The 18600-nt window shown below is 49.2% G+C and overlaps 1 protein-coding gene across 1 annotated transcript in view; it reads left to right on the top strand.

Moving 5' to 3' along the window:
* The window catches only part of zdhhc3a (zinc finger DHHC-type palmitoyltransferase 3a), a 32677-nt gene extending 14637 nt beyond the window's left edge, over positions 1–18040 (top strand). The window contains exon 4 of the mRNA XM_065016659.1: positions 16084–18040. Coding sequence (XP_064872731.1) covers positions 16084–16290 — 207 coding nt within the window. The 3' untranslated portion in view covers positions 16291–18040. The remainder of the gene's footprint in view (positions 1–16083) is intronic.
* Positions 18041–18600: the final 560 nt, after the last annotated feature.

Here is an 18600-nt window from a genome sequence, read left to right as displayed (position 1 = left end):
CCGTTATGTCATCTGTGTCTGGGGGAACCGGTCCGTTATGTCATCTGTGTCTGGGGGAACCGGTCCATTATGTAATTTGTTCTTCATCTGTATCTGGGGGAACCGGTCCGTTATGTCATCTGTGTCTGGGGGAACCGGTCCATTATGTAATTTGTTCTTCATCTGTGTCTGGGGGAACTGGTCCGTTATGTCATTTGTTCTTCATCTGTGTCTGGGGAACCGGTCCGTTATGTCATTTGTTCTTCATCTGTGTCTGGGGAACCGGTCCGTTATGTCATTTGTTCTTCATCTGTGTCTGGGGAACCGGTCCGTTATGTCATCTGTGTCTGGGGGAACCGGTCCGTTATGTCATCTGTGTCTGGGGAACCGGTCCGTTATGTCATCTGTATCTGGGGAACCGGTCCATTATAATTTGTTCTTCATCTGTGTCTGGGGAACCGGTCCATTATGTAATTTGTTCTTCATCTGTGTCTGGGGAACCGGTCCATTATGTAATTTGTTCTTCATCTGTGTCTGGGGGAACCGGTCCATTATGTAATTTGTTCTTCATCTGTGTCTGGGGAACCGGTCCGTTATGTATGTCATCTGTGTCTGGGGAACCGGTCCATTATGTAATTTGTTCTTCATCTGTGTCTGGGGAACCGGTCCGTTATGTCATCTGTGTCTGGGGAACCGGTCCGTTATGTCATCTGTGTCTGGGGAACCGGTCCGTTATGTCATCTGTGTCTGGGGAACCGGTCCGTTATGTCATCTGTGTCTGGGGAACCGGTCCGTTATGTCATTTGTTCTTCATCTGTGTCTGGGGAACCGGTCCGTTATGTCATTTGTTCTTCATCTGTGTCTGGGGGAACCGGTCCGTTATGTCATCTGTGTCTGGGGGAACCGGTCCGTTATGTCATTTGTTCTTCATCTGTGTCTGGGGAACCGGTCCGTTATGTCATCTGTGTCTGGGGAACCGGTCCGTTATGTCATCTGTGTCTGGGGAACCGGTCCGTTATGTCATCTGTGTCTGGGGAACCGGTCCATTATGTAATTTGTTCTTCATCTGTATCTGGGGGAATGTCATCTGTGTCTGGGAACCGTTATGTCTTCATCTGTGTCTGGGGAACCGGTCCGTTATGTCATTTGTTCTTCATCTGTGTCTGGGGAACCGGTCCGTTATGTCATTTGTTCTTCATCTGTGTCTGGGGAACCGGTCCGTTATGTCATTTGTTCTTCATCTGTGTCTGGGGAACCGGTCCGTTATGTCATCTGTGTCTGGGGAACCGGTCCGTTATGTCATCTGTGTCTGGGGAACCGGTCCTGTGTCTGTTATGTCATCTGTGTCTGGGAACCGGTCCGTTATGTCATCTGTGTCTGGGGAACCGGTCCGTTATGTCATCTGTGTCTGGGGGAACCGGTCCGTTATGTCATCTGTGTCTGGGGAACCGGTCCGTTATGTTCTTCATCTGTGTCTGGGGAACCGGTCCGTTATGTCATTTGTTCTTCATCTGTGTCTGGGGAACCGGTCCGTTATGTCATCTGTGTCTGGGGAACCGGTCCATTATGTCATCTGTGTCTGGGGAACCGGTCCGTTATGTCATCTGTGTCTGGGGGAACCGGTCCGTTATGTCATCTGTGTCTGGGGGAACCGGTCCGTTATGTCATTTGTTCTTCATCTGTGTCTGGGGAACCGGTCCGTTATGTCATTTTGTTCTTCATCTGTTCTTCATCTGTGTCTGGGGAACCGGTCCGTTATGTCATCTGTGTCTGGGGAACTCCGTTATCATTTGTTCTTCATCTGTGTCTGGGGGAACCGGTCCGTTATGTCATCTGTGTCTGGGGAACCGGTCCGTTATGTCATCTGTGTCTGGGGAACCGGTCCGTTATGTCATCTGTGTCTGGGGGAACCGGTCCATTATGTTCTTCATCTGTATCTGGGGAACTCCGTTATGTCATCTGTGTCTGGGGAACCGGTCCATTATGTCATTTGTTCTTCATCTGTGTCTGGGGAACTGGTCCGTTATGTCATTTGTTCTTCATCTGTGTCTGGGGAACCGTCCGTTATGTCATTTGTTCTTCATCTGTGTCTGGGGAACCGGTCCGTTATGTCATTTGTTCTTCATCTGTGTCTGGGGGAACCGGTCCGTTATGTCATCTGTGTCTGGGGGAACCGGTCCGTTATGTCATCTGTGTCTGGGGGAACCGGTCCATTATGTAATTTGTTCTTCATCTGTGTCTGGGGGAACCGGTCCATTATGTAATTTGTTCTTCATCTGTGTCTGGGGAACCGGTCCATTATGTAATTTGTTCTTCATCTGTGTCTGGGGGAACCGGTCCATTATGTAATTTGTTCTTCATCTGTGTCTGGGGGAACCGGTCCGTTATGTCATCTGTGTCTGGGGGAACCGGTCCATTATGTAATTTGTTCTTCATCTGTGTCTGGGGAACCGGTCCGTTATGTCATCTGTGTCTGGGGAACCGGTCCGTTATGTCATCTGTGTCTGGGGAACTCCGTTATGTCATCTGTGTCTGGGGAACCGGTCCGTTATGTCATCTGTGTCTGGGGAACCGGTCCCGTTATGTCATTTGTTCTTCATCTGTGTCTGGGGAACCGTCCGTTATGTCATTGTTCTTCATCTGTCTGGGGAACCGGTCCGTTATGTCATCTGTGTCTGGGGAACCGGTCCGTTATGTCATTGTTCTTCATCTGTGTCTGGGGAACCGGTCCGTTATGTCATCTGTGTCTGGGGGAACCGGTCCGTTATGTCATCTGTGTCTGGGGGAACCGGTCCGTTATGTCATCTGTGTCTGGGGGAACCGGTCCATTATGTAATTTGTTCTTCATCTGTATCTGGGGGAACCGGTCCGTTATGTCATCTGTGTCTGGGGGAACCGGTCCATTATGTAATTTGTTCTTCATCTGTGTCTGGGGGAACCGGTCCGTTATGTCATTTGTTCTTCATCTGTGTCTGGGGGAACCGGTCCGTTATGTCATTTGTTCTTCATCTGTGTCTGGGGGAACCGGTCCGTTATGTCATTTGTTCTTCATCTGTGTCTGGGGGAACCGGTCCGTTATGTCATCTGTGTCTGGGGAACTCCGTTATGTCATCTGTGTCTGGGGAACCGGTCCGTTATGTCATCTGTGTCTGGGGAACCGGTCCGTTATGTCATCTGTGTCTGGGGAACCGGTCCGTTATGTCATCTGTGTCTGGGAACCGGTCCATTATGTAATTTGTTCTTCATCTGTCTGGGGAACCGGTCTTATGTCATCTGTGTCTGGGGAACCGGTCCATTATGTAATTTGTTCTTCATCTGTGTCTGGGGAACCGGTCCGTTATGTCATTTGTTCTTCATCTGTGTCTGGGGGAACCGGTCCGTTATGTCATTTGTTCTTCATCTGTGTCTGGGGGTCCGTTATGTCATTTGTTCTTCATCTGTGTCCGTTATGTCATCTGTGTCTGGGGAACCGGTCCGTTATGTCATCTGTGTCTGGGGAACCGGTCCGTTATGTCATCTGTGTCTCTGTGTCTGGGAACCGGTCCGTTATGTCATCTGTGTCTGGGGGAACCGGTCCGTTATGTCATCTGTGTCTGGGGGAACTTCCGTTATGTTCTTCATCTGTGTCTGGGGAACCGGTCCGTTATGTAATTTGTTCTTCATCTGTGTCTGGGGAACCGGTCCGTTATGTAATTTGTTCTTCATCTGTGTCTGGGGAACCGGTCCGTTATGTAATTTGTTCTTCATCTGTGTCTGGGGGAACCGGTCCGTTATGTCATCTGTGTCTGGGGAACCGGTCCATTATGTAATTTGTTCTTCATCTGTATCTGGGGAAACCGGTCCGTTATGTCATCTGTGTCTGGGGAACCGGTCCGTTATGTCATCTGTATCTGGGGAACCGGTCCATTATGTAATTTGTTCTTCATCTGTATCTGGGGAACCGGTCCGTTATGTTCTTCATCTGTGTCTGGGGAACCGGTCCGTTATGTCATCTGTGTCTGGGGAACCGGTCCATTATGTAATTTGTTCTTCATCTGTATCTGGGAAACCGGTCCGTTATGTCATCTGTGTCTGGGGAACCGGTCCGTTATGTCATCTGTATCTGGGGAACCGGTCCATTATGTAATTTGTTCTTCATCTGTATCTGGGGAACCGGTCCGTTATGTTCTTCATCTGTGTCTGGGGAACCGGTCCATTATGTAATTTGTTCTTCATCTGTGTCTGGGGAACCGGTCCGTTATGTCATCTGTGTCTGGGGAACCGGTCCGTTATGTTCTTCATCTGTGTCTGGGGAACCGGTCCGTTATGTCATCTGTATCTGGGGAACCGTCCGTTATGTTCTTCATCTGTATCTGGGAACCGGTCCATTATGTTCTTCATCTGTGTCTGGGGAACCGGTCCGTTATGTTCTTCATCTGTGTCTGGGGGAACCGGTCCGTTATGTCATCTGTGTCTGGGGGAACCGGTCCGTTATGTTCTTCATCTGTATCTGGGGGAACCGGTCCGTTATGTCATCTGTATCTGGGGGAACCGGTCCATTATGTAATTTGTTCTTCATCTGTATCTGGGGGAACCGGTCCGTTATGTTCTTCATCTGTGTCTGGGGAACCGGTCCGTTATGTCATCTGTGTCTGGGGGAACCGGTCCATTATGTAATTTGTTCTTCATCTGTGTCTGGGGGAACCGGTCCGTTATGTCATCTGTGTCTGGGGGAACCGGTCCGTTATGTCATCTGTGTCTGGGGGAACCGGTCCGTTATGTCATCTGTGTCTGGGGGAACCGGTCCGTTATGTCATCTGTGTCTGGGGAACCGGTCCGTTATGTCATTTGTTCTTCATCTGTGTCTGGGGAACCGGTCCGTTATGTCATTTGTTCTTCATCTGTGTCTGGGGAACCGGTCCGTTATGTCATTTGTTCTTCATCTGTGTCTGGGGAACCGGTCCGTTATGTCATTTGTTCTTCATCTGTGTCTGGGGGGGAACCGGTCCGTTATGTCATCTGTGTCTGGGGGAACCGGTCCGTTATGTCATCTGTGTCTGGGGGAACCGGTCCGTTATGTCATCTGTGTCTGGGGGAACCGGTCCGTTATGTCATCTGTGTCTGGGGGAACCGGTCCATTCATCTGTGTCTGGGGGAACCGGTTTGTTCTTCATCTGTATCTGGGGGAACCGGTCCGTTATGTCATCTGTGTCTGGGGGAACCGGTCCATTATGTAATTTGTTCTTCATCTGTGTCTGGGGGAACCGGTCCGTTATGTCATTTGTTCTTCATCTGTGTCTGGGGGAACCGGTCCGTTATGTCATTTGTTCTTCATCTGTGTCTGGGGGAACCGGTCCGTTATGTCATTTGTTCTTCATCTGTGTCTGGGGGAACCGGTCCGTTATGTCATCTGTGTCTGGGGGAACCGGTCCGTTATGTCATCTGTGTCTGGGGGAACCGGTCCGTTATGTCATCTGTGTCTGGGGGAACCGGTCCGTTATGTCATCTGTGTCTGGGGGAACCGGTCCGTTATGTCATCTGTGTCTGGGGGAACCGGTCCGTTATGTTCTTCATCTGTGTCTGGGGGAACCGGTCCGTTATGTAATTTGTTCTTCATCTGTGTCTGGGGGAACCGGTCCGTTATGTAATTTGTTCTTCATCTGTGTCTGGGGGAACCGGTCCGTTATGTAATTTGTTCTTCATCTGTGTCTGGGGGAACCGGTCCGTTATGTCATCTGTGTCTGGGGGAACCGGTCCATTATGTAATTTGTTCTTCATCTGTATCTGGGGAAACCGGTCCGTTATGTCATCTGTGTCTGGGGGAACCGGTCCGTTATGTCATCTGTATCTGGGGGAACCGGTCCATTATGTAATTTGTTCTTCATCTGTATCTGGGGAACCGGTCCGTTATGTTCTTCATCTGTGTCTGGGGAACCGGTCCGTTATGTCATCTGTGTCTGGGGAACCGGTCCATTATGTAATTTGTTCTTCATCTGTATCTGGGGAAACCGGTCCGTTATGTCATCTGTGTCTGGGGAACCGGTCCGTTATGTCATCTGTATCTGGGGAACCGGTCCATTATGTAATTTGTTCTTCATCTGTATCTGGGGAACCGGTCCGTTATGTCATTTGTTCTTCATCTGTGTCTGGGGGAACCGGTCCGTTATGTCATTTGTTCTTCATCTGTGTCTGGGGGAACCGGTCCGTTATGTCATCTGTGTCTGGGGAACCGGTCCGTTATGTCATCTGTGTCTGGGGAACCGGTCCGTTATGTCATCTGTGTCACCAGAACCGGTCCGTTATGTCATCTGTGTCTGGGGGAACCGGTCCGTTATGTCATCTGTGTCTGGGGGAACCGGTCCATTATGTAATTTGTTCTTCATCTGTATCTGGGGGAACCGGTCCGTTATGTCATCTGTGTCTGGGGGAACCGGTCCATTATGTAATTTGTTCTTCATCTGTGTCTGGGGGAACCGGTCCGTTATGTCATTTGTTCTTCATCTGTGTCTGGGGAACCGGTCCGTTATGTCATTTGTTCTTCATCTGTGTCTGGGGAACCGGTCCGTTATGTCATTTGTTCTTCATCTGTGTCTGGGGGAACCGGTCCGTTATGTCATCTGTGTCTGGGGGAACCGGTCCGTTATGTCATCTGTGTCTGGGGGAACCGGTCCGTTATGTCATCTGTGTCTGGGGGAACCGGTCCGTTATGTCATCTGTGTCTGGGGGAACCGGTCCGTTATGTCATCTGTGTCTGGGGGAACCGGTCCGTTATGTTCTTCATCTGTGTCTGGGGGAACCGGTCCGTTATGTAATTTGTTCTTCATCTGTGTCTGGGGAACCGGTCCGTTATGTAATTTGTTCTTCATCTGTGTCTGGGGGAACCGGTCCGTTATGTAATTTGTTCTTCATCTGTGTCTGGGGGAACCGGTCCGTTATGTCATCTGTGTCTGGGGGAACCGGTCCATTATGTAATTTGTTCTTCATCTGTATCTGGGGAAACCGGTCCGTTATGTCATCTGTGTCTGGGGGAACCGGTCCGTTATGTCATCTGTATCTGGGGGAACCGGTCCATTATGTAATTTGTTCTTCATCTGTATCTGGGGGAACCGGTCCGTTATGTTCTTCATCTGTGTCTGGGGGAACCGGTCCGTTATGTCATCTGTGTCTGGGGGAACCGGTCCATTATGTAATTTGTTCTTCATCTGTATCTGGGGAAACCGGTCCGTTATGTCATCTGTGTCTGGGGGAACCGGTCCGTTATGTCATCTGTATCTGGGGGAACCGGTCCATTATGTAATTTGTTCTTCATCTGTATCTGGGGGAACCGGTCCGTTATGTTCTTCATCTGTGTCTGGGGGAACCGGTCCATTATGTAATTTGTTCTTCATCTGTGTCTGGGGGAACCGGTCCGTTATGTCATCTGTGTCTGGGGGAACCGGTCCGTTATGTTCTTCATCTGTGTCTGGGGGAACCGGTCCGTTATGTCATCTGTATCTGGGGGAACCGGTCCGTTATGTTCTTCATCTGTATCTGGGGGAACCGGTCCATTATGTTCTTCATCTGTGTCTGGGGGAACCGGTCCGTTATGTTCTTCATCTGTGTCTGGGGGAACCGGTCCGTTATGTCATCTGTGTCTGGGGGAACCGGTCCGTTATGTTCTTCATCTGTATCTGGGGGAACCGGTCCGTTATGTCATCTGTATCTGGGGGAACCGGTCCATTATGTAATTTGTTCTTCATCTGTATCTGGGGGAACCGGTCCGTTATGTTCTTCATCTGTGTCTGGGGGAACCGGTCCGTTATGTCATCTGTGTCTGGGGAACCGGTCCATTATGTAATTTGTTCTTCATCTGTGTCTGGGGAACCGGTCCGTTATGTCATCTGTGTCTGGGGAACCGGTCCGTTATGTCATCTGTGTCTGGGGAACCGGTCCGTTATGTCATCTGTGTCTGGGGAACCGGTCCGTTATGTCATCTGTGTCTGGGGAACCGGTCCGTTATGTCATTTGTTCTTCATCTGTGTCTGGGGGAACCGGTCCGTTATGTCATTTGTTCTTCATCTGTGTCTGGGGAACCGGTCCGTTATGTCATCTGTGTCTGGGGAACCGGTCCGTTATGTCATTTGTTCTTCATCTGTGTCTGGGAACCGGTCCGTTATGTCATCTGTGTCTGGGGAACCGGTCCGTTATGTCATCTGTGTCTGGGGAACCGGTCCGTTATGTCATCTGTGTCTGGGGAACCGGTCCATTATGTAATTTGTTCTTCATCTGTATCTGGGGAACCGGTCCGTTATGTCATCTGTGTCTGGGGGAACCGGTCCATTATGTATTTGTTCTTCATCTGTGTCTGGGGAACCGGTCCGTTATGTCATTTGTTCTTCATCTGTGTCTGGGGAACCGGTCCGTTATGTCATTGTTCTTCATCTGTGTCTGGGGAACCGGTCCGTTATGTCATTTGTTCTTCATCTGTGTCTGGGGAACCGGTCCGTTATGTCATCTGTGTCTGGGGAACCGGTCCGTTATGTCATCTGTGTCTGGGGAACCGGTCCGTTATGTCATCTGTGTCTGGGGAACCGGTCCGTTATGTCATCTGTGTCTGGGGAACCGGTCCGTTATGTCATCTGTGTCTGGGGAACCGGTCCGTTATGTCATCTGTGTCTGGGGGAACCGGTCCGTTATGTTCTTCATCTGTGTCTGGGGGAACCGGTCCGTTATGTAATTTGTTCTTCATCTGTGTCTGGGGGAACCGGTCCGTTATGTAATTTGTTCTTCATCTGTGTCTGGGGGAACCGGTCCATTATGTCATCTGTGTCTGGGGGAACCGGTCCGTTATGTCATCTGTGTCTGGGGGAACCGGTCCGTTATGTCATCTGTGTCTGGGGGAACCGGTCCGTTATGTCATTTGTTCTTCATCTGTGTCTGGGGGAACCGGTCCGTTATGTCATTTGTTCTTCATCTGTGTCTGGGGGAACCGGTCCGTTATGTCATTTGTTCTTCATCTGTGTCTGGGGGAACCGGTCCGTTATGTCATCTGTGTCTGGGGGAACCGGTCCGTTATGTCATTTGTTCTTCATCTGTGTCTGGGGGAACCGGTCCGTTATGTCATCTGTGTCTGGGGGAACCGGTCCGTTATGTCATCTGTGTCTGGGGGAACCGGTCCGTTATGTCATCTGTGTCTGGGGGAACCGGTCCATTATGTAATTTGTTCTTCATCTGTATCTGGGGGAACCGGTCCGTTATGTCATCTGTGTCTGGGGGAACCGGTCCATTATGTAATTTGTTCTTCATCTGTGTCTGGGGGAACTGGTCCGTTATGTCATTTGTTCTTCATCTGTGTCTGGGGGAACCGGTCCGTTATGTCATTTGTTCTTCATCTGTGTCTGGGGGAACCGGTCCGTTATGTAATTTGTTCTTCATCTGTGTCTGGGGGAACCGGTCCGTTATGTCATCTGTGTCTGGGGGAACCGGTCCGTTATGTCATCTGTGTCTGGGGGAACCGGTCCGTTATGTCATCTGTATCTGGGGGAACCGGTCCATTATGTAATTTGTTCTTCATCTGTGTCTGGGGGAACCGGTCCATTATGTAATTTGTTCTTCATCTGTGTCTGGGGGAACCGGTCCATTATGTAATTTGTTCTTCATCTGTGTCTGGGGGAACCGGTCCATTATGTAATTTGTTCTTCATCTGTGTCTGGGGGAACCGGTCCGTTATGTCATCTGTGTCTGGGGGAACCGGTCCATTATGTAATTTGTTCTTCATCTGTGTCTGGGGGAACCGGTCCGTTATGTCATCTGTGTCTGGGGAACCGGTCCGTTATGTCATCTGTGTCTGGGGGAACCGGTCCGTTATGTCATCTGTGTCTGGGGGAACCGGTCCGTTATGTCATCTGTGTCTGGGGGAACCGGTCCGTTATGTCATTTGTTCTTCATCTGTGTCTGGGGGAACCGGTCCGTTATGTCATTTGTTCTTCATCTGTGTCTGGGGGAACCGGTCCGTTATGTCATCTGTGTCTGGGGAACCGGTCCGTTATGTCATTTGTTCTTCATCTGTGTCTGGGGGAACCGGTCCGTTATGTCATCTGTGTCTGGGGGAACCGGTCCGTTATGTCATCTGTGTCTGGGGGAACCGGTCCGTTATGTCATCTGTGTCTGGGGGAACCGGTCCATTATGTAATTTGTTCTTCATCTGTATCTGGGGAACCGGTCCGTTATGTCATCTGTGTCTGGGGAACCGGTCCATTATGTAATTTGTTCTTCATCTGTGTCTGGGGAACCGGTCCGTTATGTCATTTGTTCTTCATCTGTGTCTGGGAACCGGTCCGTTATGTCATTTGTTCTTCATCTGTGTCTGGGGAACCGTCCGTTATGTCATTTGTTCTTCATCTGTGTCTGGGGAACCGGTCCGTTATGTCATCTGTGTCTGGGGGAACCGGTCCGTTATGTCATCTGTGTCTGGGGGAACCGGTCCGTTATGTCATCTGTGTCTGGGGGAACCGGTCCGTTATGTCATCTGTGTCTGGGGGAACCGGTCCGTTATGTCATCTGTGTCTGGGGAACCGGTCCATTATGTAATTTGTTCTTCATCTGTATCTGGGGAACCGGTCCGTTATGTCATCTGTGTCTGGGGAACCGGTCCATTATGTAATTTGTTCTTCATCTGTGTCTGGGGAACCGGTCCGTTATGTCATTTGTTCTTCATCTGTCTGGGGAACCGGTCCGTTATGTCATTTGTTCTTCATCTGTGTCTGGGGAACCGGTCCGTTATGTCATTTGTTCTTCATCTGTGTCTGGGGAACCGGTCCGTTATGTCATCTGTGTCTGGGGGAACCGGTCCGTTATGTCATCTGTGTCTGGGGGAACCGGTCCGTTATGTGTCATCTGTGTCTCTGGTCTGGGGAACCGGTCCGTTATGTCATCTGTGTCTGGGGAACCGGTCCGTTATGTTCTTCATCTGTGTCTGGGGGAACCGGTCCGTTATGTAATTTGTTCTTCATCTGTGTCTGGGGGAACCGGTCCGTTATGTAATTTGTTCTTCATCTGTGTCTGGGGGAACCGGTCCGTTATGTAATTTGTTCTTCATCTGTGTCTGGGGGAACCGGTCCGTTATGTCATCTTTGTCTGGGGGAACCGGTCCATTATGTAATTTGTTCTTCATCTGTATCTGGGGAACCGGTCCGTTATGTCATCTGTGTCTGGGGAACCGGTCCGTTATGTCATCTGTATCTGGGGAACCGGTCCATTATGTCATTTGTTCTTCATCTGTGTCTGGGGAACCGGTCCGTTATGTTCTTCATCTGTGTCTGGGGAACCGGTCCGTTATGTCATCTGTGTCTGGGGGAACCGGTCCATTATGTAATTTGTTCTTCATCTGTATCTGGGGAAACCGGTCCGTTATGTCATCTGTGTCTGGGGGAACCGGTCCGTTATGTCATCTGTATCTGGGGGAACCGGTCCATTATGTAATTTGTTCTTCATCTGTATCTGGGGGAACCGGTCCGTTATGTTCTTCATCTGTGTCTGGGGGAACCGGTCCATTATGTAATTTGTTCTTCATCTGTGTCTGGGGGAACCGGTCCGTTATGTCATCTGTGTCTGGGGGAACCGGTCCGTTATGTTCTTCATCTGTGTCTGGGGGAACCGGTCCGTTATGTCATCTGTATCTGGGGGAACCGGTCCGTTATGTTCTTCATCTGTATCTGGGGGAACCGGTCCATTATGTTCTTCATCTGTGTCTGGGGGAACCGGTCCGTTATGTTCTTCATCTGTGTCTGGGGAACTCCGTTATGTCATCTGTGTCTGGGGGAACCGGTCCGTTATGTTCTTCATCTGTATCTGGGGGAACCGGTCCGTTATGTCATCTGTATCTGGGGGAACCGGTCCATTATGTAATTTGTTCTTCATCTGTATCTGGGGGAACCGGTCCGTTATGTTTTGTTCATCTGTGTCTGGGGAACCGGTCCATTATGTAATTTGTTCTTCATCTGTGTCTGGGGGAACCGGTCCGTTATGTCATCTGTGTCTGGGGAACCGGTCCGTTATGTCATCTGTGTCTGGGGAACCGGTCCGTTATGTCATCTGTGTCTGGGGAACCGGTCCGTTATGTATCTGTATCTGGGGAACCGGTCCGTTATGTTTCTTCATCTGTATCTGGGGAACCGGTCCATTATGTTCTTCATCTGTGTCTGGGGAACCGGTCCGTTATGTTCTTCATCTGTGTCTGGGGAACCGGTCCATTCATCTGTGTCTGGGGAACCGGTCCGTTATGTTCTTCATCTGTGTCTGGGGAACCGGTCCGTTATGTTCTTCATCTGTTCTGGGGAACCGGTCCGTTATGTTCTTCATCTGTATCTGGGGGAACCCGTTATGTCCATCTGTATCTGGGGAACCGTCCGTTATGTTCTTCATCTGTGTCTGGGGAACCGGTCCGTTATGTTCTTCATCTGTATCTGGGGGAACCGGTCCGTTATGTTCTTCATCTGTATCTGGGGAACCGGTCCGTTATGTTCTTCATCTGTATCTGGGGAACCGTCCGTTATGTTCTTCATCTGTATCTGGGGGAACCCGTCCATATGTGTATCTGGGGAACCGGTCCGTTATGTCTTCATCTGTATCTGGGGAACCGGTCCGTTATGTTCTTCATCTGTATCTGGGGAACCGGTCCGGTTCTTCATCTGTATCTGGGGGAACCGGTCCGTTATGTTCTTCATCTGTATCTGGGGGAACCGGTCCGTTATGTTCTTCATCTGTATCTGGGGGAACCGGTCCGTTATGTCATCTGTATCTGGGGGAACCGGTCCGTTATGTTCTTCATCTGTATCTGGGGGAACCGGTCCGTTATGTTCTTCATCTGTATCTGGGGGAACCGGTCCATTATGTTCTTCATCTGTATCTGGGGGAACCGGTCCATTATGTTCTTCATCTGTATCTGGGGGAACCGGTCCGTTATGTAATTTGTTCTTCATCTGTATCTGGGGGAACCGGTCCGTTATGTAATTTGTTCTTCATCTGTATCTGGGGGAACCGGTCCGTTATGTCATCTGTGTCTGGGGGAACCGGTCCATTATGTAATTTGTTCTTCATCTGTTTCTTCCTTTTGGCTTCCTGCTGTTTTTACTTTGAATGGATGGTTGTTGAGGAGGACTGTCACCTAACAGAGTCTGCGTCTCCAAATGGCACCCTATTCCCTCTATAGCGCACTACTTTCTATGGGGGCCCTGGTCAAAAGTAGTGCACTACTTTCTATTGGGGGCCCTGGTCAAAAGTAGTGCACTACTTTCTATTGGGGCCCTGGTCAAAAGTAGTGCGCTACTTTCTATTGGGGCCCTGGTCAAAAGTAGTGCGCTACTTTCTATTGGGGCCCTGGTCAAAAGTAGTGCGCTACTTTCTATTGGGGCCCTGGTCAAAAGTAGTGCGCTACTTTCTATTGGGGCCCTGGTCAGAAGTAGTGCGCTACTTTCTATTGGGGCCCTGGTCAAAAGTAGTGCGCTACTTTCTATTGGGGCCCTGGTCAAAAGTAGTGCGCTACTTTCTATTGGGGCCCTGGTCAAAAGTAGTGCGCTACTTTCTATTGGGGCCCTGGTCAAAAGTAGTGCGCTACTTTCTATTGGGGCCCTGGTCAAAAGTAGTGCGCTACTTTCTATTGGGGCCCTGGTCAAAAGTAGTGCGCTACTTTCTATTGGGGCCCTGGTCAGAAGTAGTGCGCTACTTTCTATTGGGGCCCTGGTCAAAAGTAGTGCGCTACTTTCTATTGGGGCCCTGGTCAAAAGTAGTGCGCTACTTTCTATTGGGGCCCTGGTCAGAAGTAGTGCGCTATAGAGGGGCCCAGGTCAGATGTGAGATGACACTGCTGCCTGTGAGCTATAGAGGGGCTATAGAGGGGCTATAGAGGGGAACAGAGTACCATGTGGGATGACACTGCTGCCTGTGAGCTATAGAGGGGCTATAGAGGGGCTATAGAGGGGAACAGAGTACCATGTGAGATGACACTGCTGCCTGTGAGCTATAGAGGGGCTATAGAGGGGCTATAGAGGGGAACAGAGTGCCATATGGGATGACACTGCTGCCTGTGAGCTATAGAGGGGCTATAGAGGGGCTACAGAGTGAGGGGCTATAGAGGGGCTACAGAGTGTCATGTGGGATGACACTGCTGCCTGTGAGCTATAGAGGGGCTATAGAGGGGAACAGAGTACCATGTGGGATGACACTGCTGCCTGTGAGCTATAGAGGGGCTATAGAGGGGAACAGAGTGCCATGTGGGATGACACTGCTGCCTGTGAGCTATAGAGGGGCTATAGAGGGGAACAGAGTGCCATATGGGATGACACTGCTGCCTGTGAGCAGCTACTGAAGACATAACATGTTTTATTTGATTTTTACTGACGTTTTTCAACACTTTGGCACCGAGAAAGAATAAATATTTCCCATTTGTTTAATAAGCTGTTATTTCTTTTCTTATGTCATATATCATATATTAATTCTCTTTTTCTCTGAGGAACTGTTGTGTTTTATATATCGTGTCATTTGCAAATGGGTGTTTTTTTTTTGGTGTGCATGCCCCTATATCTATCCTTACTCTGCGTTGGCTTTGGTTAACTGGTTAACCCGGGTGTGTCTCCTACCATTTTCTACTGAAGCTTTTAACTGTCTCTCTGAGCGTTGAGGCTGTCCGACTGGCTGCTTTCTGAATGGGACGGAGGTAAGCCCTGCAACCCAGGGGAACAGGCCGTGCTGCACTACACTTAAACACAAAACGTTACCGTGGAGTGAATGAGTTTTTCCTTTAAACAACAAAGCATGATTGCATGTTTTTCTGAAAGTCTCTTATTGTCTCCTGATTTGGGTTTTATAGGTTGATGTTTAAAGACCTGGGATGTCTGGACAGAGTCTTCAGAGTCAGTCCGGACGTCTTCGTTGACAGAGTCAGTCCGGAAGTCTGACAGAGTCAGTCTGGGCGTCCTTCTTTGACAGAGTGACGTCCTTCTTTGAGAGTCAGTCTGGACGCCCTTCGTTGACAGAGTCTCTGGGCGTTGACAGAGTTAGTCTGGATGTCTTCGTTGACAGAGTTAGTCTGGATGTCTCTGGGCGTTGACAGAGTCAGTCTGGATGTCCTTCGTTGACAGAGTTAGTCTGGGCGTCCTTCGTTGACAGAGTCAGTCTGGATGTGACAGAGTTAGTCTGGATGTCTCTGGGCGTTGACAGAGTTAGTCTGGCCCTTCGTTGACAGAGTCGTCTGGATGTCTCAGTCTGTTGACAGAGTCAGTCTGGACAGAGTTAGTCTGGACGTCTTCGTTGACAGAGTCAGTCTGGACAGAGTTAGTCTGGACGTCTTCGTTGACAGAGTTAGTCTGGACGTCTGTTCACTGTGTTGTCGTGTGCCAACAACACGTAGAATGAGACAACACCGTCGGTGTCCGTGCCGTGTCAGAAATAACATGGCCTGGTTTCCACACCCACCAAGTGTCCGTTTTGAGCATGTTAGTCCAAAAGGAGGCATCATCTGGGTTCAGGAAACCAGCCACTTAAGTCACATGTTTCACAGGATCTCCCATTGAGACCAATGCATGACTAAGGGAACATTGTACTTAGGGCCCCTAAATTAATGACATGTTTTGATTCAGTTTCCTCTGTCTACAGCTCACTGTGTTCTGTCTCTCTCTCTGTCTCTCTGTCTCTCTCTCTCTCTGTCTCTCTCTGTCTCTCTGTCTCTCTCTCTGTCTCTCTGTCTCTCTCTCTGTCTCTCTCTGTGTCTCTCTCTGTCTCTCTCTGTCTCTCTGTGTCTCTGTCTCTCTCTGTCTCTGTCTCTCTGTGTCTCTCTCTGTCTCTCTGTCTCTCTCTGTCTCTCTCTGTCTCTCTCTCTCTCTCTGTCTCTGTCTGTCTGTGTCTCTGTCTGTCTGTCTGTCTGTCTGTCTCTCTGTCTGTCTCTCTCTGTCTGTCTGTCTGTCTGTCTGTCTGTCTGTCTGTCTGTCTGTCTCTCTGTCTGTCTGTCTGTCTGTCTGTCTGTGTCTGTCTCTGTCTGTCTCTCTCTGTCTGTCTGTCTCTCTCTGTCTGTCTGTCTCTCTTCTGTCTGTCTGTCTCTGTCTCTCTCTGTCTGTCTCTCTGTCTCTCTGTCTGTCTCTCTCTCTGTTCCAGGGCATCGAACGTCTGAAGGGGGAGCAGGCCAGGTGGGAGAAGACTTCCTGCTGGGAGGCGATGAAGTCAGCGTTTGGAGGGCCCTTCTCCCCATCCTGGCTCAGTCCCTTCTCCGACCTCCGCTGTAAGAGGGATCCCAATGACCACGTGGCGCTGCCACAGGGGGAGATCGTCGAGGAGGACGTCATAGAGATACCGCTGGTCTAGTGTCATGAGACTCCCGTAGAACTAGAATGAATAGAATGGCCATCCCGTAGAACTAGAATGAACAGAATGGCCGTCCCGTAGAACTAGAATGAACAGAATGGCCGTCCCGTAGAACTAGAATGAACAGAATGGCCGTCCCGTAGAACTAGAATGAACAGAATGGCCGTCCCGTAGAACTAGAATGAACAGAATGGCCGTCCCGTAGAACTAGAATGAACAGAATGGCCGTCCTGTAGAACTAGAATGAACAGAATGGCCGTCCCGTAGAATGAATAGAATGGCCGTCCCGTAGAACTAGAATGAACAGAATGGCCGTCCCGTAGAACTAGAATGAACAGAATGGGCGTCCCGTAGAACTAGAACAAACAGAATGGCCGTCCTGTAGAACTAGAATGAACAGAATGGCCGTCCCGTAGAACTAGAACGAATAGAATGGCCGTCCCGTAGAACTAGAATGGGTGTAGAACCTCGCACCCTGGCAGGTTTTGACTGGTGAACTCCTGGGTACACTTGCTATGGAAGCCTGGTGTTGTGATCCAATATGGCGTCGTTGACTTCATAATTAGGAAGGTGATTTACATTTGTCCTATTTCAGACCTGTACCAGTGTGTATTATACACGTGTGAATTGTATTTATTTATTTTTTTCTGCATATCTCAACTCTCCCTGAGACACCCTCGGGGGGGGATCTGGACTAGGCTTTTATAGAGATGCCAGTTCTATTCATTCTATTTCTATACAGACTCCACTGGTCGAGTGCGGTGTCCTTCCCACAGTGCTACTGCTGCTTGGACCAAAGCCTTAAAGAGACCCTACACCAAATGTCCTTTTTAAAGAAATGAGCCACAAAATGTCCAGGTCGATACCCCTGGGGATGTGAACGAGGTACAAGTCCCAACGAAGACGAGAGTTGGATTGTACCCAAACGGGCTCTTTCAGTACTCCAGAGTATCTCCTGCATACACAGCTCTACATGGTTCAGTACTCCAGAGCATCTCCTGCATACACAGCTCTACATGGTTCAGTACTCCAGAGCATCTCCTGCATACACAGCTCTACATGGTTCAGTACTCCAGAGCATCTCCTGCATACACAGCTCTACATGGTTCAGTACTCCAGAGCATCTCCTGCATACACAGCTCTACATGGTTCAGTATGGGAAGACCTCTAGATAATGACTTGTGGACTATGCAGAATCTAGACTGTCCGTTGCCTTTTAATCTTACTTCACTGAGTGCCTTTATAAAATGTCAAGTTGAGAATTTACAATTACTGGCCTTGTTCTGCATGGTATGCAAATGAGGTGGTAACAGTTACTGGCCTTGTTCTGCATGGTATGCAAATGAGGTGGTAACAGTTACTGGCCTTGTTCTGCATGGTATGCAAATGAGGTGGTAACAGTTACTGGCCTTGTTCTGCATGGTATGCAAATGAGGTGGTAACAGTTACTGGCCTTGTTCTGCATGGTATGCAAATGAGGTGGTAACAGTTACTGGCCTTGTTCTGCATGGTATGCAAATGAGGTGGTAACAGTTACTGGCCTTGTTCTGCATGGTATGCAAATGAGGTGGTAACAGTTACTGGCCTTGTTCTGCATGGTATGCAAATGAGGTGGTAACAGTTACTGGCCTTGTTCTGCATGGTATGCAAATGAGGTGGAAGCAGTTTTTTAACTTTTTCTATCTGTATTATCATGTCAGAGAAATTACATGACCTTTATACGTGTGTTAATTAAAGGGCCTTTTCTAAACATTTGATTATTAATGTTCAATAACATACAATGCATTCATTAATTATCAATGTCTTCATCTGGGAAATGTAGAGAGAACACTATTTTATTGAATGAGGGTTAGTGGGGGGGTAAGGTGATAGTGGGGGGTGATGGTGATAGTGAATGGGGTGAGGTGATAGTAGTGGGGGGGTGTAAGGTGATAGTAGTGGGGGGGTGTAAGGTGATAGTAGGGGGTGTAGGTGATTGGGGGGGTGTAGGTGGTAGTAGTGGGGGGGTGTAGGTGGTAGTAGTGGGGGGGTAAGGTGGTGGGGGTGGTTAGGTGATAGTAGGGGGAGGGTAGGTGGTAGTAGTGGGGGGGTAAGGTGGTGGGAGTGGTTAGGTGAATGGTTGTACTGTACTTTATCCTTTTGTACAGATGGGTACTTCTACAGTCAAACGAATGCTCCATATCAATACTATGATGGGTACTTCTACAGTCAAACCAATGCTCCATATCATGGGACCACTGTTTACTTTAACCTTTTGAATTAAAGGGAATTTGTCAATGATCTCTTACTTTATCCATGTATTGATTGGTT

The sequence above is a fragment of the Oncorhynchus nerka genome, unplaced genomic scaffold, assembly GCF_034236695.1.
Source record: "Oncorhynchus nerka isolate Pitt River unplaced genomic scaffold, Oner_Uvic_2.0 unplaced_scaffold_919, whole genome shotgun sequence".
NCBI classification, from domain to species: Eukaryota; Metazoa; Chordata; class Actinopteri; order Salmoniformes; family Salmonidae; genus Oncorhynchus; species Oncorhynchus nerka.
Note: the sequence above shows the minus strand (reverse complement) of the source record. Positions and strands in the feature narration are given on the sequence as shown.